This window comes from Myxocyprinus asiaticus, chromosome 7 (genome assembly GCF_019703515.2).
Source record: "Myxocyprinus asiaticus isolate MX2 ecotype Aquarium Trade chromosome 7, UBuf_Myxa_2, whole genome shotgun sequence".
Lineage (NCBI taxonomy): Eukaryota > Metazoa > Chordata > Actinopteri > Cypriniformes > Catostomidae > Myxocyprinus > Myxocyprinus asiaticus.
The window spans coordinates 40,578,460-40,597,952 of record NC_059350.1 but is presented as its reverse complement, the minus strand read 5'-3'; the positions used below and the strand labels follow the sequence as shown (position 1 = coordinate 40,597,952).

The 19,493-nt window shown below is 39.0% G+C and overlaps 1 protein-coding gene across 1 annotated transcript in view; it reads right to left on the bottom strand.

Moving 5' to 3' along the window:
* LOC127444116 (rho GTPase-activating protein 7-like) overlaps positions 1–16,474 on the bottom strand; it is a 165,493-nt gene extending 149,019 nt beyond the window's left edge. The window contains exons 1-2 of the mRNA XM_051703316.1: positions 16,326–16,474; positions 12,966–14,574 (exon numbers count right to left, since the gene is read on the bottom strand). Of these exons, the coding sequence (XP_051559276.1) occupies positions 12,966–14,498 (1,533 nt within the window). The 5' untranslated portion in view covers positions 14,499–14,574; positions 16,326–16,474. The remainder of the gene's footprint in view (positions 1–12,965; positions 14,575–16,325) is intronic.
* Between the last annotated feature and the right edge of the window lie 3,019 nt (positions 16,475–19,493).

Sequence of the window (19,493 nt, the reverse complement as noted above, 5' to 3'; positions counted from 1 at the left end):
TGGTCTTGGGCGCTGGGCAGGCTGCGATCGCTGCGGTTTTGTCAACCTGTGGATGCACCTGCACGTGATCCAAGTGGAACCCCAGATACCTAACTTCCACCCACCCAATTGCGCACTTCTTTGTGTTGGCCATGAGTTCTGCCTGTCTCAGCGCTCTCAGGACCGCCCTCAGATGTTGCATATGTTGCTGCCAATCATTACTGTAAATGATGATGTCATCTAGATATGCAGTGGTATATGCCATGTGCGTTCTGAGGACCTTGTCTATAAGGCGCTGAAACATGGCAGGAACTCCGAACAAACCGAATGGAAGAGTCACAAACTGGTGTAATCCGAACGGTGTGGAAAAATCCATCTTTTCTCGGGACATTGGCGTTAAAGGGATCTACCTATAACATTTCGTTAATCCAGCATCGAGTAAAATTGAGCCGCGCCCAACCGATCGAGTAACCCGTCAATTTGCGGCATTGGATAAGCGTCAAATTTGGACACCGTGTTCACTTTTCGGTAGTCAACACAGAAGCGGATCGAGCCGTCGCTCTTCGGTACCAAAACTACCGGGCTGGGCCAATCTCTGTGCGACTCTTTTATTACACTCATTTCAAGCATTGCCTCTAATTCTTCCTGAACAATCTTTTTCTCGTGTTCAGGAAGACGATGGGGCGACTATGAACCACCGCCCCTGGGGTGGTCTCAGTGTGGTGCTCTATGATGTTCGTGCGACCGGGTAGGGGTGAAAACACGTCTGCAAACTCCGCTTGCAACCGGGCAATATCTGTAAGCTGCGACAGTGAGAGGTGGTCTCTGTACGGGACCGGGGTGAATGAACTTGATTTAGGGAATACCTCTGGCCCGAGCTCCACCCTCTCCGGCACTACCATCGCCAAGGCTACAGGTACCGCCTCCCTCCATGGTTAGAGGAGGTTGAGGTGGTAGGTTTGACGTGCGAATCGACTTAATGCTTAATAATTCGTATAGTTCGCATAGTGTACGTGACATGAATGTTGTGCCTTGATCAGTGAGGATTTTCTTTGGAATCCCCACTCGGGAGATAATTTTGAAGAGTGCCTCCGCAACACTATGTGCTGAGATGTTGCTTAGAGGCACTGCTTCCGGTTATCACATTGCATAGTCCACTAGAACTAATACAAAGCGATGTCTGCATGCAGTCCGTTCTAATGGCCCAACGAGATCCATGGCAATTCTCTCTAAGGGGATCTCGATCAATGGCAACAGACGCAATGTCGCTTTTGGGGTGGCCGGTGGATTTACCAACTGACATTCACGGCACGCCACACACCACTTGCGAAAGTCCCCGTGAATGCCCAGCCAAAAGAAACGGACCATTATACGGTTCAAAGTCTTTTCATGACCTAAGTGGCCAGCCATTGGATTATAGTGAGCCGCCTGGAAAAGTGTTTCCCGATGGCTCTTTGGTACTAACAGCTGAGTTGTATTCACTTTGGTTTGAGTGTCCCGCGTCAATCGATACAACCGCTCTTTGATAATAGAAAAGTACGGGTATGTGAGTGCAACACTGGGCTGGAGCTGTTGACCATCAATTACTTTCACTTGGTCGAAGGCGTGCTTGAGGGACTCGTCACACGACTGCTCCAGAGGGAAATCCCCCTCAGGGAAGCCCCTGAGAACGGGAATTCCATCATCTGTGTCATCCTGACGCAGAGCCGCCTCACCAGCCATAGTATCACACATCACACCCCACGCCACTACTTTGCAGGACCCATCCACACATATTACCCTCAATAGATTTTTAAAACTGGGCCAATTGGTTCCCAGAATTAGTGGATGGGTGAGCCGGGGATTAACCATGGCCTCGACTCTATGCCTTTTTCCCCTGAATCGTATCTCAATGGTAACCACCAGATACCTGTGAACGTCACCATGCACACACCTCGCACAAAAACAAATGGGTGGCCGTCCTTCCCGATGCTCAACGAGGGGAAGAGTTGCCGACTGTGCTCTGGGGTCCGACCGACCCATTGCTGGATGGCCTTCTTCAGGTGATTTTAGTCCAGGAGGCTGGTGGCGGGGAGTTGTTATGCCACCAGTGGTGCCTCCCCGGAGAGCAGGGGCAACAGGCGGGCCACCCACTGATCGGTAGGCCAACTCCAAACCTCTGCAGTTTTCTCAAAGAGGTCAAGGAAGGCCTCCGGATCGTCGTTTGGCCCCATTTTCGTAAGGGCCACTGGTGGGACGGGCTCCGAGGAGGTCGCAGCACCAACCCCTTCCCTGGCGATTAAGCTCCGGAGCACCTGCCAGTCCTCCGATTGTGCTTGGAGTAGGACTTGGAAATGTTGTTCCTGCTCCCAGTGTATCTCCATGAGGGCATGGTGTTGTGACTGCTGGATGCTGGTGAGGGTCTTGAAGACTTCGCCCAGCGGTGAAGACTCCATAGCAGCGTTCTCCTCCAAAGTCAGGTTCTTGTCACCACTGTAACAGATCTCTTAGCTCAGGCAATGGAGGAGTCAGGAGACAACAAAGCAGGTTCAAGGTCAGTCCTTTTATTCTCTCTTAAACACAATCGACGTTAACCATCGATAATAAAGAAAAACGTTTTAAATAAATGAAAAGCACTCTAGCTAACACTCTCTCGGTTCAGGGCTGTCGTGCTTCTGGTCACTCTCTCTCTCCCTCTCTGATGCTCTGGCGTGCCTTTTCAAGTCTCCCTCCGCCATCACTATAATGAGAGACAGGTGTTAGAGATAATTATGAACCAGGTGACAAGCCTTAACGCTCTCTCTCTCCCGCAGACCGACACATGACCACGCCCCCCATGCCACACTATTCCATTCCTTTGTGCTGTGTCTGTGCTGATTTGTGCGGCATAAATGAACGTTTGTGCTGGTTTGGTGTTTGAGATATTTAGCATTCTTTTATGGGCTGTGTGACGTCACTCCCACCCCATCTTGCTCAAATCACTCCTAATCAGCGCTGTTCGTTTGTGTTCGGTTTGTGTTGTTAAAAAAAATGCTGTAACTATTTCCCTTCCTTAGATATAGCAAGAATGTTTTCGTGAGCGGTGACGTCATTCTCCACCTCATGTTGTCTAAATCACTCCAAACCGGTGTCATTCATTTGTGCTAGATTTGTGCTGTTGAAGAAAAAAACAATCTAACTAATTCCCTTGCATAGAAATAACTTAACTGGTCTGCCAGCCTTGTCTTTCGGCTGGCTTTAAAGGGGTTTGTGCACTTTTCAAATGGTCAGACTGGGAAACCAGGTTAAACCAGCTAAGACTAGAAAACCAGCATAGGTTGATTTCATATGGTTGGCATTTATTCATCAAACTTATTATTATTACTTTTGGCAGGTAACTAAAACAGGTTCCGGACCCATTGCTTTAAAATATTTGAAACATAATAAAACACACACCTCACCTGTCCTTGCTTCACTGTTTATGCAGGTTTCTCTGAGAACTGCAAGCAGAGACAACCCAAATTTGAAGATAAAAAGCTTCAACTGTCTCAATTTCTTATGAAACTGTTTATCCTATCCAATCATTCCATCATCATCGTTGCATAATGCAATAACCATTTTGAATATAAACTGCACTTATATCAAGATACATACTAACTAATCAAGCAAACCGTTATTATAATGCAGTGGCTACTTTTTTAGGTTACTTTTTACATTGAATAAACTCCTAAAACATAATGGTAATACACGAGATGCAATACTTGGTTCAGCGATGAACCAGAACACAAACAACATTATATTAAGTACCAATATACACGGTGGTGAATTAAAACAAGTGCCACACGCGCACAAATACAGGGCATATGTGATTTGGATTTGAAGCTTGAAGTTACTGCCAATGATCAAACTGTCAATATTAAAAGAAAAGAAAAAAAAACAATGACATCAACAGTAACAAACCTGCACCGAGCGAACACAAATGAACGAGTCAGAAAATGAGTGAATTGGACACGATGGGGTTAAATGCATGACTGACGTCACAGATCCGGGAGATAGAAATAATAAAATTATCTAAGGGAATTAGTTTTTTTTTTTTGTTTTTTTTTACAGCACAAATCGAGCACAAATGAATGGTACCGGTTTGGAAGGATTCGGACGACATGGGGTGGAAAGTGACGTCACAGCCCCGAATCATATTTTTAATTTCTAAAGAATGGAAATAGATAAAATGTTCATTTTAAAGGCACAAACCGGCACAATCGAGCACAAACGAATGACACCGGTTTGGAACGATTCGGACGACATGGGGTGGAGAATGACATCACCGCTCCCAAAAACTTTCTTGCTATATCTAAGGAAGGGGAAATAGTTACAACATTTGTTTTAACGGCACAAACCGAGCACAAATGAACGCCGCCGATTAGGAGCGATTTGAGTGAGATGGGATGGAGTGTGACGTCACACAACCCAAAAAAGAATGCTTAATATCTCAAACACCAAACCAGCACAAACGTTCATTTTTGCAGCACAAATCAGCACAGACACAGCACAAAGGAATGGTATATTTTTGGTGATTATTTAATTATATGGGGTGCCGACTTCATGGAGGTTGGTAAGAGTGGTGACCAAGAACCTGATGGTCACTCTGGTTGAGCTCCAGAAATGTGGAGATGGGAGAAACTTGCAGAAGGACAACCATCACTGCAACACTCCACCGATCTGGGCTTTATGGCAGAGTGGCCAGATGAAAGCCTCTCCTCAGTTCAAGACACATAAAAAAACAAGTTTCTCTGGTCTGATGAAACAAAGATTTTACTATTTGGCCTCAGTTTCAAGCATTATGTCTGTAGGAAACCAGGCACCGCTCATCACCTGTGCAATACCATCCCAGCTGTGAAGTATGGTGGTGGTAGCATCATGTTGTGGGGGTGTTTTTCAGCAGCAGGGACTGGGGGACTGGTCAGGGTTGAAGGAATGCTGAACACCGCAAAATACAGAGATATCCTTAATGAAAACCTGGTCCAGAGCGCTCAGGACCTCAGACTGGGCCGAAGGTTCACCTTCCAACAGGACAATGACCCTAAGCACACAGCCAAGACAACACAACAGTGGCTTAGGGACAACTCTGTGAATGTTCTTGAGTGGCCCAGCCAGAGCCCAGACTTTAACCCAATCGAACATCTCTAGACCTGAAAATGGCTGTCCACTGACAGTCCCCATACAACCTGACAGAGCTTGAGAGGATCTGCTGAGAAGAATGGCAGAAAATCCCCAAATCCAGGTGTGCAAAACTTGTCGCATCATACACAAAAAGACTTGAGTCTGTAATCGCTGCCAAAGGTGTTTCAACTAAGTACTGAGTTAAGGGTCTGAATATTTATGTCAATGTGATTACTTCAGATTTTTCTTTTTAATAAATTTGCAAAGTTAGCAAAAATCAGTTTTTTGCTTTGTCATTATGGGGTATGGAGTGTAAATTGTGATGTGAAAAGAAAAATAATTTAAAGCATTTTAGCATAAGGCTGCAACATAACAAAATGTGAAAAGGCGTCTGAATACTTTCTGAATGCACTGTACATCTAAAGCAAAGCATTTAAACCCATATATGTTCACTCTCCCCTCTGGCGGTACTACTGTACCAGATGGGTAATACCAGTGCCAAAAGTACAGTATTTTGGCACCTACTGTAACCTACACTTAAACGTCTTTGCATTATATAACAAAATAGCTAACCAAGGGGCATTCAATTCAAAGAAATATAGCATTAACATAATTTTCGATCAAAACTTTTTTTTAAAAAAGGGGGTTTGCTAGGTTTCAAATAATAAGATAATAGATATATAGATCTAAAAAAAGGCCTAGCCTCATTTATTTGCAAATGCAACTTGATTTGTTCGACTTTTTTTAATGCAACAAAATTAATATACATTTTAAAGTGTGACTAAACATGCTATTTACATGGTACTCCAGTGTATTTTAAATAATATTTCCATGGTACCATGTCCAAAACACATGACAATGCCACATAACTTGTTGGTGTCATGTCAGAGAACATATTCAACCAGACTCACTGTCTCTTCTGACTGAAAGCAGCAAGTGAAGAGCATCATAAGACACTGCCACACACAGAGATAAACACTGGTATGGTCAAATAAGAGAAGGCAGCACTACAATTAGAAGACTAAATTGCACTAAGTTTTTTTTTTTTTTTTTTCACATGCTGCTCCTGTGTCAAGTCACATGTCCTGTTTTAATAGCTGCCGGCACATATTTCTAAACTTGTACTGGCAGATATTTCTGAAATAAAGCTTTTCATAACAGAACAGAGTTCTGAACTCTTGGCCTAGTTTTGAGTTCCCACTTTAATCATTTATTGAGAGTTGTTGCGATTGAAAATAAAAGGCACAGGAACTAGAGTGAGGTACAAGGGGCATAGATGCTTTATGTACACAGCCTTTAGTAGAGTGTTTGACCTCTTCCACAGATGTTAAAACAGATGAGTTTGGCTCTGTTTAACATTACTGAGCTTGAGGGAAATGAACATGCTGAAATGCACCTTGCACCTTGATAAGGAGAGGAACGCAGGATAGATTACTGCTACATCTTCTGGTAGCAGTACACAAAAGCCGCCCATCTGCCCGACCCCAAAGCGGAGGGGTCTTGTATCACCCTGAAGGGGTTTATTTTGCAATAATAACCTGCTGACTGAACATTATCCCACTTATAACATGGCTACTAATAAAATAAATAAATACATGGACATAAAATATTGATTTGCATTGAAATTATGTAATTTGAGAAGAAATAAAATGCTGAACAGCTGAAATTAACCTCCAGTTTATGAGTTCTGTTGGTGTATATTTTGTGAAAATGGCCGACTGCCTCCTCAATATCAAGGCTATTATAAGACTACTTGCCAAATAAACAAATAAATGGACATGAAACATTGATTTGAGTTGAAAATATTTTATTACCTTACTTGAAGAGATCACACAGTGATCAAAGAAACGGGAGAGATGGCTCGCAAGGACCCAGATGAGCGGTCTGATATGTGGAGCTGCGGTTGTTAAAGAGCAATAACAGACCACTAGATGGCGCCATTTACCAATTAGAATAGAGGATTCCAGGCTGCCATGTAATAATAAGCTCTAACTGGTCTTGTCTCATTTAAGAATACTGCACAATCCAGAAACGTGCTGTGGGCTTTGAGACTGGGCAATAATTTTTAATACACATTATTAAACACTGTGCTCAAAACACATTATACGGGTGAGTGTAATGTTGCAGAAATGCCATTGATTTAAATTGAAAATTCAGGACAGTAATATTGCTCATGTCACACAAATTAAAGATTGTCATATATTGAGCCGACCATGTTTATGTCCATTAAATCATACAATGAACCATAGTGCCAGAAGAGCTTGTTTTGACATACAACAAAAAGAAAAAGAAAAGATTGCCAGTTACTAGCTAGCTATATGTTTCAACATTACAGGCCTAACACGTCACTCTTCCCACAGTTTAGATACACTGGAATGGACAGGGGCAATTAACTAATCTGATCACCTAAGACAACAATCTTAACCTGAATGCACAAGGCAAATGTAACATTGACACAGCAGTCTACATACCTCAATACATTTTTTCAAACAGACACTGCTCCCTAATGTTAGATCTATAAAACAGACAGAGCTTAACACAACAAGAACATGATTGCCAGATCACCACTTCATAGCCTCAGACTAAACAGAAACAATGACCTACCTAGTATCTATGACCTAGTATAAATAACACATATTTTTAATAAATATATTTACTTACCTTTAGTTGAACACAAAGTCCATGTGTCTCTCCTTGTGAATGAACATTTTGCACTTTGTTGTAACTGTCGCACGACTGCTGATAGTTTCCATAGCCTCTCAACTTTTCGTTTTCCCCGTAGGTCGCCGTTGCTTACACTACATCAGTTTTAGTGCTTAATAATGCATTAGTTATGTGAACTTGAACATGTCAGACTGAAGGAAGGAGCTTCTGACTGGCTTGCACATTTTGGTAAGCATGCTTACCTTGGCCATTCGTAGTAGCGGGCGTGATTCAATTTGAATGAACGTTCAGTTCTGAATGAAAGGGCGGTAAACTATGCTTTGAATCAGAGAAAGCATAACATTAAGTGCTTATACCTGAGGGTGGCGCCAAAGCGAATAAATTAATAACTGTCTGTGCTGCTCAACTGAGATGAAAGATGACAAATTTGAACGAAAACAGTCGTTTATATTAACAATTATATTTAAATATCTCATAGTGCCATTTTTCTATTCACCCTTCTGTTAAGTAAGCACTGCTTACCTTACTGATATAGATGGCACGTCCCTGACACAATCAGGTCTTTAAAGAATAATAATAATAATAATAAAAAAGCTTACCTGTGCTTTGACACCTCACATCATACGGCTTGTTAAAGAGATCTTTTCTATTACTTTTCTAAGAAGTCAGATTTATGGTTTTGGCATTGCAGACTATAAAACTGGTAAAAAAAATTTTTTTTTAAAAAAAACTCAGACTGATCGCACTGTGAATTCGGAAACAGTAGGTTGAAATGTCTGCAACTGAAATAGGGCTGTGCTTACTGAAACTTGCTTACTGGCTACTGCCCCCAGTAATCAAAGTTAGAAGTGTTGTTGAATGTATAGGCATGTGTAAGCTTCAGTTTCTGGGTGAAATGTCCTCATAGTGGTGCCAAAAGCAAGGCATATTTTTAGTTGTAAATTATGTCATACAGTCAACAGGAATGCATATTTTATTAACTCTACCCCCTAACCCAAACTCCAACCATAAACCTAACCGTCAGTGAAGTAAAATATTTATTTGACAGCAATCATGCAACCTCCTGATTGTCCATTTTTTATGTGAACTTAATTACTTCTTGGTTCCCACAGGACCAGAACCTGTGTTTCCATGTTTTCATCAGTAGTGCTAGAGAGAAAGGTGTTTGTATTGATGAAAAAAATGTCTGATGGGGGATACCTCCTATCAGTAATTCAGCAGAATGGGTTTGATTGCAGGGTACATGAACTTTTGGAAGCAAAATGTTGATTTACAGTGTGATCATGTTGGAAACATTACCATAGACTAACAATGAAGGAGGGACCCAAGCCCTAAAGGCTGAGGACCCAAGCATGTTGGCTCCAAAACATCAAACAGACTTGGTGGAGGGCACTTTTGACTTCGGCAAGTAAGCTTTTACCTATAGCGACCAACCAAGAACACCCTAGTAACTGCAACACAAGGTAGTAAAACCACTTAGAACACATTAAGAAATGCTAAGCCATATTCTGGTAACCATCTCATAGCATTTTGATGGCAATGAGCAAGCGTCACTCACCACTTTTCTTAAAAATTCTTAAATGGCATCCCCACCAAGTTTTTAGCTAGTCTTACCAGCAGGATTTCCTTGGTCAACCAGCTTCACCAGCTGGTGAACAGCATGGCTATGGTCGCCCTATACATTACCAACCCTGCTTAAAAACAAAAAACAAAAACAGCTTAGATCTGCAAGAATTTCCATGCTGATCCAGACTGGTTGATGCTGTTCTAGCTGGTGGACCAGTACAGCCATACAGTTCACCAGCAAAACTTGGCCAGTGAAGCTCTTCGATCAGAATGGTCATTTTGGTAAAGCTGGTTAACCAAGGAAGTATTGCTGGTTAAGTAAAGAAGTGTGGTGAGAATACCATCACACCAGCATCTAATGCTAGAGAACAGCAGACAAACTACAACATATACTGGTTGCAAAACATTCTTCATTCATATAGTAGATTGTTGGAACAAGTAGAATACTTTCTGTCCACATTCTAATTCTATGTCAAACATATTTTCCCACACTTAAGGACTTCCATTGCTCACTCTATCCTTGAACTCCTAATAGGTCACGTTTCCTTTTGCAGTAGAATAGAGTTGTTTAGGCCCTTAAATGGTTTACATTCACTCAACAAATACAAATCCCCACAAGAACTCCGGCAGCCACCAGCCCTGGATTTTAGCCTCACAAATAAGTGACAATTACACAGCATGGCTTGTTGTGCTTGGGCTCGTTCCTGACTAATGGATCTTGCTGTATAAATAATGACTGTGGTTTGGAAGACGCCTCCAGGGTCTTGTGGAACAGGGCAATTTTGAATAAACAGAGAATGCTATGAAAGACTTTACCTAAGGGACAGAGGGACTGAGGTTGGCAATGTGGGCTGCTGTCAATCATCCACAAACATGTACGTAAATAAAGATGAATATACATAAAAGCACTCCCACAACAGGTTACACACATAGATACACCTCTCACACATCAGCAAACATACAATAATATGCCCATAGAAATGGGCACACATTCTCACACTCTATTCATGCCCTTTTAGGTCTTGTGTGACGGCAGTTTCTTGGACTGTGGGACATTCCACAGATGCCTATGGCCAGAGATGTAAGATGGTGTTTGATGTCATTGTTTTCAAAAGAATGTGGCAGAAAGCTGGCATAATTATTTAGGATGTGGTTTTTGAAAAGCATAGAACTGTGTTTACAAGCAATCAAGAACATGGAGCAGAAAGAAAGGTAAGTGTCTGGAGAAAGAATATGCTCGATTTTCTTTTACCAATCTCTTTTTATATGGAAAAGAGCATGGTTGTGTGTGTGTGTTCAGGTATATATGGTTTACGAGGACTATTCACTAGCACTATTCTAGATTATACACATGTAATTATGCTATAAACATGATTTATGAGAACACCTCAAGTGTCCTCATAAACCAAAAGGCTTAAAAAAACATACTAAAATATGCTTTTTTGAAAATGTAAAAATGCAGAAAGTTTTCTGTGAGGGTTAGGTTTAGGGGTAGGGTTAAGGGATAGAATATATAGTTTTTACAGAATAAAATACATTATGGCTATGGAGAGTCCTCGTAAACCACAAATACCAACGCGCGCGCGTGTGAGTGTGTGTGTGTGTAAAAGCCAGCATGCGTACTGACAACTTATGAGGAGTTGTGCTATATTGAATGAGCATTTGCACAATAATGAGAAAGTTAATTTTTACATTTTAACCCACAAGTCTCTATGATTTTCTAGTCCCTAGGTATGGTTTGGGTCCTTCATTCATTGTAGGTCTAATGCCGCCTTTTTTACTCTCTCTGACACACGTATTTCTCCCCCTAGTGGCAGTCATAATAAACTGTCAATTTTCTTGCAATGGATTGCATTCGTTGCATGGGAGAAGGCACTCGTGAATTGCGATGTCAGAGCACCCAGACCCTAGAGACATATTGAAAGATAAACATTTTTAAATTAAGCTTTGAAGAAAGTTAGACTTTTTGTTTAAAATATTCAATCAGTATTTTTTATTATTGTTGTGGTTTATATATACAGTATTATGATGATAATTAATAATAGCCTAACAACAGCAATAATAATAATAATAATAATAGTAATAATAATAATAATAATAATAATTCAGCAAATATGGCGTAGAAATTCATAGATTTGATTTAAATATGAAGGATTTGCAAGTGCAGAAATAAATAACATGAACACATTTAATTAAAAATACCTTTTATGATACATTTGCAACGTGAATGATCATATTTGACATTTACATTAATAACCCTCCAATCTGCCAAAGCAGCAGGTGTTTAGAATAAAGTTTAGGACAAAAAAACTTTAGAGGGGTCAAGAATCACATTTTCCTTGATCTTTTGGCAAATAAGAGGTCATTGTACTATGAAGCAACACCAAAACCGACCATGTTAAAATAAAATTATACATTATAAATTCTGAATCTATGCACTGTTTACCATTGTCCCATGTCTGCCAAACATGTTGAGTGGTCCAAACATCATCTGCAGCCTGAAACTGAACTTTTGGTTGGATGTTAGGAGTGAATGCATAGGCAAGCTATAGTATGCTCCCTTGCTCCCTATTTAGTGATTGACTTAACCTCCAGTGTGCTGTCTGTCTGCACTGGTCTCAGAACAGTTCAAAATGCACCTTATTTTTTATCATAACTCCATATAAAGCCTCTGAAAGCAAAATTGTTTCCGTTTTTGGATGAACCCAGGATAATGCATTAGTTATGTGAATTAGGATTTCTAAGGAAAAAATATGCTAAAGTACACATTAGTGTGCATTGTGTTTAGCAGCATGGCGTTTTGTGATAAATCACTCACATTTTAAAAATGGCATATCGGATGAAACTAGAGACTCTTGAATCTTTTGAGTCAAACAGGTTTCAATATAAAAACTTTGTTAGGTTTCGTACCAGATGTAGTTTTGTTGCCGTTTCTCCCAAAGACAAACTCCGCTGTGATCAGTGCCATGTTGTTTTGTCACATGACTCAGTGTGCCAAAAGTTTATCCCTTTACTGACAGCACAGTCTTCTGAACTGAGATCAGTTGGTTTAAATTAATTTAAATTATGCTTTGTGTATAGTGAAGCCAAAATATAACGTCCATGCTGTCGCATGACGTTAGAGACTTTTTGCAAGGTTCTATCGAGAAAAAAAAAACAAAAACAAAACATAGGGCCCGGTTTACACCTGGTATTAAGATGCATTTTGGATGATATGATCACAAGTAGACAGGAGAGACATATTACTTGCCATTCAGTATGCTACTCTTTTGACCACTTGTGTTCAGATTTCTAGGGGAGGGTCTCTGATTTCATGACGACATACATGAATCACTTTATCACTGTATTACGGCATGATAATAAAGTTAAAAAGTAAAAGAAGTTGAAGTTGAAATCTAATACCGGAAACATTCTCGTGGGGAAAAGGATTTCTTCATATACTGTGTATATGTACCACATTTTTCATCTCTGTTCTCTTTTCTTTGAGTATAAATAAAACTGTGGACCAAAAAGTTATTAAACCCTGTCATAACACACTATTTTTCAAGATGTTGACTATTATAGGACAGTCAAAACAATACTTATTGATGTATTGATTACTGACAAACTGCCAGACTAGTTCATCGAAAACATCTTACCTTCCTTCTACGAAGTTTGACGAGGGAACCCTCAGCTTTTAGGACAATTTCAGGGTCTTTGGATGTATTTGTATTTTGATTTGTTTGATGTTCCTTGTAGAGTCCCTCAGGTTGAGAGCATCCTCTAGTTGAGCCTGGCTCTGCCCTGATTCCATGATTTGTTGAAGATGTTTCATTGGTCGATAGGTGTTCTACGGGTTTGGACCCATGTTCCATTCTTCTTGAGCTTTGATCCTCAGAATCCTCAGAATGGGTTGTCAGATTCTCACCAAACCTTGGGTTTCTTAACTCTGTAGATATTGTATGTTCTGGCATTTCTGCTGTGATCTTAGCAGAAGTATTATCTCCCGACTCAGGTAAGGATCCCTCATGGATGGTTTGGAGTTTTGAGGAGTAATTATGCCATGTTTCCACGGTGCCAGTTTTTTCATGTGTTTCCAAAAGAGAAGTTTCACCAACAGGTTGACCAAGGCTTCCATCCTTTAACATTTCATGATCAAAACTCTCAAAATGGCCATTAGCCTCTTGGTTTCCATTGTGTTTTAGACCCTGTGTGATATCATGAAGCTCCAAGGTTGGTTCTGGAATGTTAGTATCAGTACCTTGAGTAGTTGATGGTAAACCCACATTTGTACAGTTCTGGACCATAGTTTCATCTTTGTATGTGCATTCAACTTTGCTACTTATTAAACTATTCTGTTCAGAAGTTTCACATTTCCCTTGCACAATATTGTGTGGGTCAGCAGTTTTATGTTGTGAATCAGTGGTTGGAGGTTGATTCGTTATGTCTATGATCGGGCTTGTGACACTCATGTGTTCTTGTAATAACTTCTGACTACCCTCAGTGACCTTCACCATTGTTTCAGTGTTTTCAAGTAATTCTACAGAAGTTCCACTTTTGTAAGTTAGTTCAGAAGAGTCTTTAACATAGTTATTTAAAGATATATTGTCCTTAGTCTTCAACTCATTTGATAAATCCCCCATTTCCTCTATTTGAGCCAATACTGTGTTAGGAAGCATAAAAAGTGACAGTTTTGGGGAAGCAGACATATTATTCTTGTTTAGATCCATATTATCATGATCTTCATGGTGAGTTTGCAAATTTCCCAAAGCGGAATGTTGCAATTCATCATGATCTGCCACACTATCTAAAGATAGCTTGCCATCTTGGCCACTCTTGTGCCTTGCTGCCTCATTTAGACCATCTCCAGTGTTTCTCTCAGGCATCAATGGTCGGTCCTTTTCGCCTTCATTGTTATGGGGATTTCCATCCTTAAAATTATGTACTATTGTCTTAATCCTTCTTGTACCCTCTCCAACATCATCCTTGGGGCAGGTTAACATCCAAGGCTGGTGATGACCACACTCAGGCATTGAGACACACCTGACCCTACCACGCTGCCCAAAAGGTGTCTCTTTGTCCCCATAATTGGCATGGCAGCAGACCAAGTCTAGGTCATCATAACTGTACTGAAGTCCTGAACGAAGGGTCACATGGTCCTCCCAGCTTTTCTTACGTATGGCAACAGGCATGGCCAGATCCCTCTGCTAGCCCATAGAGTCTTATTACAACAGCCCACGAAAAGCACAAAACCAGACACAAGTCCTTCTGCAGCAAAGAGAGAGAGACAGAATATCTTTCTTTAATATCTCTCACTTGTGATTAATGATGTATCTTCACCAGTGACACAAACATAGAAAATAAACCTCTAAAGGCTAATGAATGCAACTGACATTGAGCCTCAAGTGCTCTTAAACTTGTTTACTCTGAAAAATCTGGTTTGTGTCATACTTAGTGTATATGATGCACGTTTGACAACTTATGATGCCACTAACCTCCTAAAGATAATAAATATACTTGTAGGTCTTGAAGTACAAAGTAAAAATTAACCAACATTGAATTGTCCATTGTCCACTGGTTTCGACATCAGTAATACTTAAAGAATTTGTTCACCAAAAAAAAAAAAAAAAAAGTATTTCATAATTTACATATGATCATATCATGACATGCCAAACCTGTATGCCTTTCTTTAATACGTGGAACACAAAAGGAGATTAATTCATATTAAAGCTTAAAAAGTACCCAAAATTATAATAAAGGTGACTTGTGTATCATATTTTCCAAGTCTTCTGAAGGCATATGAAACAACCCATAAATTACGTCAATATTCAATGAAAATCTTGATGTCTCTTACGCATTCATGAGTGCATGAGATAAGCTCATTCAGAGTGGCATGCATATTCATGCGAAAACCTGCATTGTTTTTAGCACTAAACAATGCAGGTTATTGCCTGAACATACAAACCACAGTAAACAGGCTTCTCTCATAGTACTCATGAATAGGCCACGGATGTCAAGATTTTCACTGAAAAGCCAGAAGTGGGGCACTATAGCCACTGACTTTGTATTGAAAAGAACAACCGTGATATTCAATTAAAACATCTCCTTTTCTGGTTCTGCATTATAAAGCATGTCATAAAGGTTTGGAATGACACGAAGGTGAGTATATTGTGACAGAAGTGTTATTTTTGATGGAACTATATTTATATTGGATTATACTTAGAGATTATTCCCGCAACATCAAGAAACATAAGACACATTATATAAAAGCAGATTTTAAAGGCAGTGCTTTCAAACACAGTTGTATAACTCAATTCTGCCACAAAAAAGAAATCACATTTAACCTTGCGCCAACCATTGAGTCATCCAAGCATTTCACCAGATCCTCCACCCACTCAAAAGTACATTAAGACTTCTACTTTTTGCCCAATACTATTCTTCAGTGATTAGCCACCAAGGGCTGACTTCTCTTTAAAATTAGACCAGAAGGAAAGTTCCAAAATGGAACGAAGTGCCATAATAAAAGTCAGTTGGGAAACCGCACAGCATGGTGAAATGTCAGAAGCTCTTATAGTCCCTTAGGTCTTATAGATCTTCTTGATGTCTATGTGAAGTTAGCGGTTAGTGGCTAGCTTTTAGAGAATGACCTTAACCAGGACATTCCTTACACATCTGGCCAGAAGTTACTCCCTCTGTGGAACATCTGGTCCTAGGGTCCAGAGAGAGAGAGAGACTGGACAGCTCAGTTTCCTTTGGCAGACTCTTTTCACAGATTATTTGTTTTTGATAAAGACACTTATCTTGTCTTAAAGTAAGATTATTATTAGTTGATTACGTCACTGACATCCTGAACTTGCTTTGTGCTTGTTTGGTAATGTTTGAGTCTGTTTATGTGCTGACATGAATATGTAGAGCTTATTAGAGTAACTAAATGTTAACTAATGTTAACATGACAGTATGTCATGCACAGGAAATTAAAAAGCATTAGCAGATGGTAAGTCTAAGCATTAGTACTGTACCTGGATGGTTCTCCTAATCTTGTCTTCTAAATCTTCCTCTCCACTCCTCCTGGCCTTTTGAGTGTGTCACTTGTGAGCTTGCACTGACGGTCTGTGGCGATGGAGCAACCAGTTACCCGCTTTCCCTGCCGTGCGGTGAGCTCACCCTCTGACACAGCTGGCTCTGTTCTCCAGTCAGCCAGGACATTGAGGTCATGTGTCTCCAGGGGTCAAAAACTTTTCTATGGTCACATGCAATTAAAGTCCAATAAATACAATCCCAGCATCCACAAGAAGGGAAATGTGGAAAGACAAGAAAATCTAAGAACACTAAGTACTAAATTATTCTCATAAGTGAGAAAAAAGCATGAATCCATGCTTGCACTGTCTTGATTGGCACTTCAGCACTGTTCTGTTAATAGATCAAGCGTTCGACAGCACTCCAATATAGTTACGATCCCTAATTGGTTTTGCTACTAATTTGCGTTTTTCTTCACTGAAGCAGCTGGACAGACCTAATGCAAGAGCTCCAGGGTTAGAGAGGAGGAAGCCGCTGTCTTCTCCCAATCTCTCCAGGGCAGACGTCTGGGGCGATCACTGATTCTGGTCATTTCCTGCTGGAGCTTTTTCCCCTTAGTAGAAATGAGGAGGAGGAGAAGGAAACAGAGAGATGAGCAGAGCTTGAAACGTGGAGAGCATGTCGCCTGTTGTCATGTTAATGGCATTCAAGGTCTTTCTCTGACGTAGAGTGGTCATGCCTAGAGGGATTACTGTCAATTTTTTTAATGTCTTGAGTCATTATTTCTCTTCTGCTCTCTTTTTGTTCATTTCTCAAGTCTCTGTTTAGAAACCAGGCTCTTCATACCATCTTTAATGTGCAATACTTCTTAAAGCTGACAGTTGTATACTTTTTTCGCTTCCTAGCCACTCTCTTTTTTCTTCTGGTTTTCTTTTTGCTCTCTCTTTTCCTACTGTTTCATTATGGTTAATTCTTCCTATAAAACCGGCATGCCACATTCCCTTTCCTCTCACTGACATTTACACATACACACTCTCTCTCTTTCCACGCCACTGCATGTGTGTGTGTGTGTGTGTGTGTGTGTGTGTGTGTGTGTATCAGTGTGTGTTAGATGGAAACAGTGCTCTCCAGTTGGTTTTGATTAGAAGCAGACAGAGTGCTGTGTAAAGGTTTAGGTCTGAGGGCCAAGTTAGATTACAATAATGCTTTGGCATACATTATTTTACTATTATTTTAAATGATTATTTTTTAAGAAATAACTTAATCTTGTTAATAGGAGAAAACAAATATATGCCATGGCCAGTGGCCAGTATGACTTGAGGGACATTTTTCTACACATCTTGGCAAAGGGCCATATCAGAACTCTTTGACAGTGGCTTGCTTGTTCTTGGGCAGCTTCAAAGGAAAACAAGGTATAGTGTAATTTTTGGTGTGTGAGCAGCCTATTCATTGCCTAATATAGACATGCTGCTTGACAGTCACCATCTCTCGCACTCTTACTTTCCATTGTTTAAAGGAAAAGGACCTAGAATCCTTACAGACTAAACAACAGAAAGTAACCAGTTGCAAAATTCTGCAGATGTTATAGGCAAATAATATGCATTATTATTATTATTATTATTTGTTAGTTTATGAAAAAAAATATTTATTAAGCTATTATTATTTATTTTTTTACTCTATCAATCTCCCTAGGACCTAGAATTAATAAGGTCTAAACAACAGGAATGAACCATTTGCAAAATTCTGCAGATGTTATAACCAAATAATAATAATAATAATAATAATAATTATTATTATTATTATTATTATCATTAAAATTATTATTATTATTATTATTATTATTATTATGCAATTTATATAATATATAATTAATATTTTTTATTAAGTTATTTATTGCTTTTTATCTTACTTTGTCTATATGCCTAGGACCTAGAATCCATACAAAGTAAACGACAGGAAGAACCCATTTGCAAAATTCTGCAGATGTTATAACCCATTATTGTTGTTGTTATTATTATTATTATTATTATTATTATTATTATTATTATTATTATTATATAATTAATGTTATTTATTACTTTTTTAGCTTTGTTTATCTCCCTAGGACATACAATCTTTATAGACTAAACGACAGGAAGGAATCAATCGAATGTTATAGGCAAATAATATTTATAATAATAATAATTATTATTATTATTATTATGCAATTTATATATATAATATAATTAACATTATTTATTAAGTTATTTATTACTTATTTATCTTTGTCTATCTCCCTAGGGCCTAGAATCCATACAAAGTAAACAATAGGAAGGAACCAATGGCACAGTTCTGCATATGTTATAACCAAATATTATTACTATTATTACTATTATTATTATTATTATTATTTTGTAAATGATATACAATATAATTAATGTTATTTAGTACTTTTCTTATCTTACGTTGTCTGTCTCACTAGGATATTATATAATCTATATAGACTAAATGACAGGAATGAACCAATCAAATGTTATAGGAAAATAATATTTCTAATAATAATAATAATAATAATAATAATAATAATACATATTATTTATTAAGTTATTTATTATTAAGTTATTTATTTGTCCACCACTCTCCTACATGTCTCTCTCTTTTCTCTATCACATTTTGTCTGTTTCAGAGAAATGTGAATAGATTTTTTTTTTTTATTAATAAAAAAGGCCAAATATGACATGAACTCAAGAAAACACACTGTAGGTTTAAATCGGACTGTTTTAACTGACCATTTAAAACCATATGGATTGTGTTTTAAAAAAAATAAAAATAAAATAAAATAAAAATGTTTCAGAAAGTTGATTTCTGATGTCCTCAATTGGAAAATGGATTAACAAATGCAAATACTTTTTACTGTGTATGTGTACTATTAAATGCAAAAAGTTATATTAAAATGCTAAATGTTTACCTTTAGGGTTGGTGTGTGGGCTAGGGTTAGTCTATATTATTTGTAATAAGCTTTATATAGAAACAATAGAACTCTATGGAATGTCCCCATTTTAGACAGCCATGTGAACAGTGTGTGTGTGTGTGGGGGGGGGGGGGGGGGGGCAGGTTTAAGTGGTTTATGAGGCCTTTTTTTTAGGTTACAAACTGGTAATTACAAGGGTATTATGCTATAAATGTTGTTA